At 39.7% G+C, this 7175-nt stretch overlaps 1 protein-coding gene across 1 annotated transcript in view; it reads right to left on the reverse strand.

The window, feature by feature from the left end:
- Positions 1-3779: 3779 nt before the first annotated feature.
- The window catches only part of LOC117935200 (myosin heavy chain, fast skeletal muscle-like), a 9746-nt gene continuing 6350 nt past the window's right edge, over positions 3780-7175 (reverse strand). The window contains exons 26-38 of the mRNA XM_034857337.1: positions 7107-7172; positions 6830-7026; positions 6368-6551; positions 6097-6262; positions 5827-5951; positions 5430-5738; positions 5132-5335; positions 4897-5022; positions 4644-4814; positions 4453-4557; positions 4261-4356; positions 4024-4155; positions 3780-3815 (exon numbers count right to left, since the gene is read on the reverse strand). Coding sequence (XP_034713228.1) covers positions 3795-3815; positions 4024-4155; positions 4261-4356; positions 4453-4557; positions 4644-4814; positions 4897-5022; positions 5132-5335; positions 5430-5738; positions 5827-5951; positions 6097-6262; positions 6368-6551; positions 6830-7026; positions 7107-7172 — 1902 coding nt within the window. The 3' untranslated portion in view covers positions 3780-3794. The remainder of the gene's footprint in view (positions 3816-4023; positions 4156-4260; positions 4357-4452; positions 4558-4643; positions 4815-4896; positions 5023-5131; positions 5336-5429; positions 5739-5826; positions 5952-6096; positions 6263-6367; positions 6552-6829; positions 7027-7106; positions 7173-7175) is intronic.

Raw genomic sequence — 7175 nt, forward strand, 5'->3', positions numbered from 1 at the left:
ACAGGAGGTCAGGATGATGAGCAGCAGGATGCTGCAGATCATCTTCTCCCTGAAAGAAGAGAAAGGAGCTCAGTGCATTTTTATACACAGTACCCAGTGTTTCCCACAGATTAGAAAGCAATATGTGGCGTGGGGGGCGGGGCTTTATTTGCATAAAACTTAGGGATGGTTTCAGCAAAGGTAGATAGAAATCTTCTGCCAAATAATCACAAATTCAGGGTGCTCTGAGTGTGAGTGTGCGTGTGTGTGTGTGTGTGTGTGTGTGTGTGTGTGTGTGTGTGTGTGTGTGTATGGAGTGAGAGCAGGGAAAGGAAATGCAGCTGAACAAATGTGTTTTTTAAATAGCGTTATTTAAAAAAAAAAAAAAACATTGTGTGACGGGCCGCCACAAATTACTCTGTGTGGGAAACACTGGTAACTCATAATGCTTGTTTTTATTAACGGAGAAAGGATAGAATGAGGCTAAAGATTCACTGAGTCAAGGCCTTGATTTACTCTTTGTAATCTTCCAATGACGATGACTGTCATCTTGTATCTATATTGTGCATTTTGGCTTAAAAAAAGCAATCATTGATAACTTTTGTTGTATGTGACTGTTCTTAAATTACGCAACATAATGATGGATCTTTTCTACTTTTTTTCCAGAGACCATATGTTATTTATAGCACTCGGGGTGTAAAGAACATTTTTTTTAAATGTAGTAAAAACTGTAACATTATATCAGAAAATGTTACCAACCATAAACTTACTGGCAATGTCCAAACATATGTAAACCCTTCACCACAAATGTATACAATAAATACAGCGATCTAAACACTAAACTACTTCCAATGAACTTTAAATCCATAGCAATACAAAACGTATAAAAAATAAACAGTACTGTACGTTACCTCTGCCTTTGTGTCCGTCACGCCTCTCAGGAACGAGCCGATGCTAACGTTAGCGGCTCTGCGTCTCCAATGCAAAGCATGTTTATGCTTTTGCATATTTTAACGTCATTTTCCCCGCCGTGTAATACGCTAAAATCTGCGCGACATACTTTGCAAAAACACACACGGTCTTCGATGACATGGCTAGTCTCAAACTAGCAAACACACTTACCTTGGACTTTGCACTGTGCCCGGATTCATATCGTGAGATTACCAACATCAACACAGTATATGTATATATTAGATGTGACATGCTCCATATATGCTTCAAATATATAGAAATGTATATACCATCAGTAAAATGTTGTCATCATTCAATTAAAAAAACTTCTAATTTAATTTGGTTCGAAAAATAACACCGTATCCACCGTTCTGATGGAAGCAGGATAATCTTTTAGTATAGTCTTTTTAATAATAAATTAATATAGTCTTTTTTTCTAGGTTGCATTTTGGCGAGAGTCATGCTTTAACGTTACAGATTATGGATCTTTTTCAGACACCATTAGTTATTTAAAGGACATTTTTGGAAATGTTTAGCCTTTATTTTTGACACTACAGCTGAACACATGAAAGAGGACTTTGCACTGTGCCCGGTGCAAGATAGGGCTCTAAATCTGTACAGCAGGATTCATATCATGACAACACCAACATCAACACAATATATGAATATATTAGATGTGACATGCTCCACATATGCTTCAAATGTATAGAAATGTATAAATCATCAGTCAAGGAGTAAACTTCCAGATACAGACGGCCGCTCTACCAACTGAGCTAACTGGGCGCACAGATTTTACTTTTTAATTTTTTAAATATCTGTCATGCGTTATTCCCTGAAAAATCACACTTACTACTAGGTTAACTAAGTAATTGATTTTAAACATTTGAAGTATCATTTAAATGTTTTTTTGTAGTTAGAGTTTATGTGTGAGTGGTAATGTGCAAAGTGGTGCAGCGTTGTCATGTAGGCATACCTCTTTATACTGGCGCTTTTAAAAAAAAAAGCTTTGCACTGGTCATGGGGTACTTTGCACGGAGAATATTTCACACACATTATTGTAAAAGTTTGACAACTACTTATTATATTATATTACAAACTGTATATTGGAAAATGTTACCATGCCAACCTTTAACGTTTCACCTACTAGCAACGTGCAATAAGCAACAAATGCAATAAATGCATGTAGAAATGACTAATGAAGAGCCTAAAATGCATGGAAATGCATAATGTAGAAACATAAACTGTAGTGTGTTACCTCTGCCTTTGTGTCCGTGAGTGAGCCTCCGTCTTCATACGTACCTCTCAGGCACGAGCAGATGCTAACGTTAGCAGCTCTCATCCAAAGCATGGATGTGTATGCTAGAATTAGCATGTTTTGCTAAAGTATTTTTCCTGGCCGTTAACTATGCCAAATTTTGCATAACATAGGCTACTTTACAACAACGCACGGTGTTTGCTGACATGGCTAGCGGCTACACACGCTAAGGTCTTGCACCAAAAGGCAGACATTTTAACACAAACGTCTTCTTTTTAGGAGCTGTTTCACACATTTTAAGTTTCAGTGGACGTTAATTTGAATGTAAGCTTGAACGTGACGAGGGACGCATGGCACCACCGGCGGGTTTGTTTTGGGTTGGGGTTGCCAGGTTGTACCAGACATGTCCTCCAGTCTGGACATGTCACAGAAACTGTGGCGATATCTTGGTGAAATCGGGAGATTAGCGGGACAAAGTACAAAAATAGGAAGCAGTGGGATAAATGGTTAAAAGGAGGCCTTGTTGAGTTATAAAAAGTTTTAAAAAATGTTAAAAAAACAATGTATTTCTGTTTGTGTATTCCTCTGTTTCGGCCATATCAATTATAACTGAAAACTATTAACATCTAGAAATACACCGTTAGCTCCACAAAAGGAAGTAACCTTCTGTCTCCGACCACCTGGAGTTACGTTAAAGGTTGGCTTGTTAACATTTTCCAATAAACACGTTTTACTACATTTAAAAAAATAAGATCTTTACACCCCGACAGCTATAAATAACATATGGTCTCTGGAAGTAGAAGTAGAAAAGATCCATCATTATGTTGCATAATTTAAGAACAGTAACATATAACAAAAGTTATCAATGACTGCTTTTTTTTTTTAAACAAATACACAATATAGATTCAAGATGACAATCATCGACATTGGAAGTATACAAAGAGTAAATGAAGGCCTTGACTCAGTGAAACTTTAGCCTCATTCTGGCCTTTCTCCGTAAATAAAATCAAGCATTATGAGTTACCAGTGTTTCCCACACGCGTTATATTTTTATTGAACGCTATTCAAAACATGCATTTGTTCAGCTGCATTTTTTTTCCCTACTCTCCTCCGTCTCTCTTTCACACTTTTTTGCTGAAACAACCACTAAGCTTTTATGCAAATAAAGCCCCACCACCACCTCCATGAAGGAGTCAAAGTCCCAGTCTCAGGATGAACAGTATGCAGGACGAGTCCAGTGGGACAAAGAAGTCCTCAGAGAAGGACGACACAAACAAAAAACCAGTTCACTACTGTATTGTTTTTATATTGTCTCCACGATTTTGATCTTGTTTTAAGCTTCCCTGCATCAGTTTGATTGATTAGGTCATTAGTTATGTTGTTACCTCCAAGAGAAAAAGAAGTATGCTTAGTTTTTAAAATTAATACAACTTACAGTGCATTCATTCATGTTTTTAGTGTTTTTCATGTCCCAAAAAAACTACCTTTCAGAGAAGCAAAGCAACGAAAGTATTACAGACAGGATTTAATATCAACAGATGAACCTTTATTGTTTATGCATGAATTGTTTCATATTGTATGATTCAACACAGCCAGACTCTTGTGTGGTTTACTCTGCTGCTTCTTTTCCCTGTAAGAAACACATAAACAGTTTGTGTGAAAAAGTGATAGGGGATAATAATTGTGATCTGTTAATTTTATAGTATTTCAACCTAATGCTATATAAGGTGAACATAATACTGTAAAGAATCTGCTCTAAGATATCGATATACAGTATAAATACACATCAAAGAATAATTTCTTAGTTTATTTTTCACTAAACCGGCGTATATATTTACCTTGCCAGCGTCCCGGCTCTTTGCCCTCAGCTTGTTGACCTGGGACTCTGCGATGTCAGCGCGCTCCTCAGCCTCCTCCAGCTCATGCTGAACCTTCCTGCACTTGGACAGATGGACGTTGGCCTGTTCCTCCTGAAATACAAGACAGAAAAGAATGTAAATGTTCAACAAGATCCATAGTACTACTGTACATTAAAATAATAGGACATATTGTCAAACTTTCTGTTTTGTCCTTACCGCCTCCTCAGCCTGCCTCTTGTAGGCCTTGACCTTCAGCTGCAATTTGTCAACCAGATCCTGCAGCCTGGCACCGTTTTTCTTGTCCTCCTCAGTCTGTAATAGGAAGTAAAGATTTGCATGTGTATTGTTAATGGTAAATATATTAGATCATTTTTGCACTGTACACGGTAACTATCAAAGTGACTGTACCTGATAGGTGAGCTCCTTCACCCTCCTTTCATATTTGCGGACACCCTTAATGGCATCTGCTCCGCGCCTCTGCTCAGCCTCGATCTCTGCCTCCAGTTCACGCACCTTCAAAAAACAAGACAATAAATATCTGTCTTTCTCGTCCTAAAGACTTGCTTTAGTTGTGCAAATTCTTAATGTGACTATCATACCCTGGACTCAAGTTTCTGGAGCTGCTTCTTGCCACCCTTCATGGCCAGGTTCTCAGCTTCATCCAGACGGTGCTGCAGGTCCTTTACAGCAACCTCCAGGTTCTTCTTCATCCTCTCCAGGTGAGCGCTGGTATCCTGCTCCTTCTTCAGCTCCTCAGCCATCATAGCAGCCTAGAAGAAACAGCATAAGATGTTAATGAGAAACATCTTGAACATATTAGAGTGAAAGTAACAAATGGAAATGTAAACCTACATCAGTGATGGCCTTCTTGGCCTTCTCCTCTGCATTTCTTGCTTCCTGAACAGTGTCATCCACTTCACTCTGGACCTGGACCAGGTCAGACTCAAGCTTCTTCTTGGAGTTCAGAAGGCTTGTGTTCTAAAAGGAAAAAGAAGATACTTTAGTCATTACATGACGGATTTTCACGTTATTTAATTGTCATTAGATTTTTAAATGACTGAAGGGTTTACTGATGGGGCTTGTTCACCTGAGAGTGCAGAAGTCCAACACGCTCACTGGCATCCACCAGCTCCTGCTCAGCAGTCTTGCGACTTCTCTCTGTCTGTTCCAGAGCAGCTCTTAGTTCCTCAATTTCAGATACCATCAGACCGTTCCTGCGATCCACCATAGCAGCTTGTTCCTTGAAGTCTTCCTGTGCTCTGACAGCATCATCAAGGTGCAGTTGAGCATCCTAGTGAAAAAATAACAGGAATATATTCACATGAATGCTAAAATGTACCTGCACTGACCCAAGTCTGTGCAACAGTTTGTTTTTTTATCAATACCTTCAGCTGTGCCTGCACATTCCTCAGCTGCTTCTGGGACTCAGCAGCCTGCCGATTGGCGTGGCTCAGCTGAATCTCCATCTCATTCAGGTCTCCCTCCATCTTCTTCTTGATTCTCAGGGCATCGTTTCTGCTCCTGACCTCAGAATCCAGAGTGCTCTGCATGGAGTCAATCACCCTCTGGCTGTTCCTCTTGATCTGCTCCATCTCCTCATCTTTCTCTGCCAGCTTCCTGTCCACCTCACCCTTAATCTGGTTGAGCTCCAGCTGGACACGCAGGATCTTTGACTCTTCGTGCTCCAGTGTTCCCTAATGATATCAAAGAATAAATATTAATATTTGCCATTAAACCATGTTTTGGTATATTTTTCCATAATTTTCCCTAGAAAAAAAGTACCTCAGCCTCTTCAAGAGCCGTCTGGATCTCAGCCTTCTCGGTCTCCACCTGCTTCTTGGACTTCTCCAGCTCATGGATGCTCTTGCCAGTCTCACCAATCTGTTCAGTCAGATCTGAGATCTCCTCTGCAGAGAGACATATGTGTTGAATATTGTTAAGCCTTACATTGCAAAATAATAACACTTTATTCTAACAAAGTTGAATATAATATAAGAAAAAAATATAACAAGTGTTAAACACAATGTAGCTTTTACATATTGTAGAACGTACGTTGCAGGTTCTTGTTTTCCCGCTTCATGGTCTCCAGCTGATCAAGAGATTCTTCGTAAGAGTTCTTCATCTTGAACAGTTCAGTGCTGAGAGAACGAGTCTCCTTCTGTGCTCCCTCAAGCTCTGCCTGACCCTCCTCGTACTTCTGTTTCCACTCTGCTAACACCTGAATAACATCATTAATACAGTTTAGTTGGTTAGGTGGTAATATGAGGAAAAATAAATACATATTTGTTTGTATGGCTTGGCCACACAAAGTAAAAATTGCTACCTTGTCAAAGTTCCTCTGCTTCTTGTCCAGGTTGGCAGCCAGCCCATTGGCCCTCTCCACATCAATCATGAGGTCCTCCACCTCACTCTGGAGCCTCTGTTTGGTTTTCTCAAGAGAAGCACACTTGGAATTCACTGCCTCAATCTGCTCCTCAGCCTCCTGAAGACGCTGAGCCAGCTTTTTCCTGTTAAAGAAAAGGATACGATTAGTTTACCACTGAAAATGCCTTTATGCCAGATATTCTTTCATGAATTAAATACAAATCATTACATAATCTCAGAACCTAGATGAATATGAGAAAGCATTGCTTTAATCTAAAATGTTTTTCTTGTAGTAAGATAATAATTACAAACAATTGAATAACATGTTTAGAACATTTGTTTTAATGCGAGAACTGGATTTGAGTTATGCTAAAATGCTTCACTTCTGAAGTGGCCTTCGAATTGTTTGAATGTTACTCACTTGGATTCCTCAAGCTCCTCAGTGCGCTGGATAGCATCAGTTTCGTACTTAGTTCTCCACTGAGCCACCTCACTGTTGGCCTTGGACATTCCACGCTGCAGCTCAGCCTTGGCCTCCTGCTCCTCCTCAAACTGCTCCCTCAGCAGATCACAGTCATGGCGGGCTGATTGCAGTCCATGGGCAAGAGCATTCTTGGCCTGTTGAAAGAAATATCATTGGATTTACAAAATTCCTTAAACGAATAACCCTAATACACACTTACTCAATAGTTCATTACCTTAACCTCCTCTTCAATCTGTCTTTTCAGCTCCTCAATCTGCTGTGTGAATGCCTGTTTGCCTCTGGT

Source organism: Etheostoma cragini, chromosome 19, assembly GCF_013103735.1.
Source record: "Etheostoma cragini isolate CJK2018 chromosome 19, CSU_Ecrag_1.0, whole genome shotgun sequence".
Lineage (NCBI taxonomy): Eukaryota > Metazoa > Chordata > Actinopteri > Perciformes > Percidae > Etheostoma > Etheostoma cragini.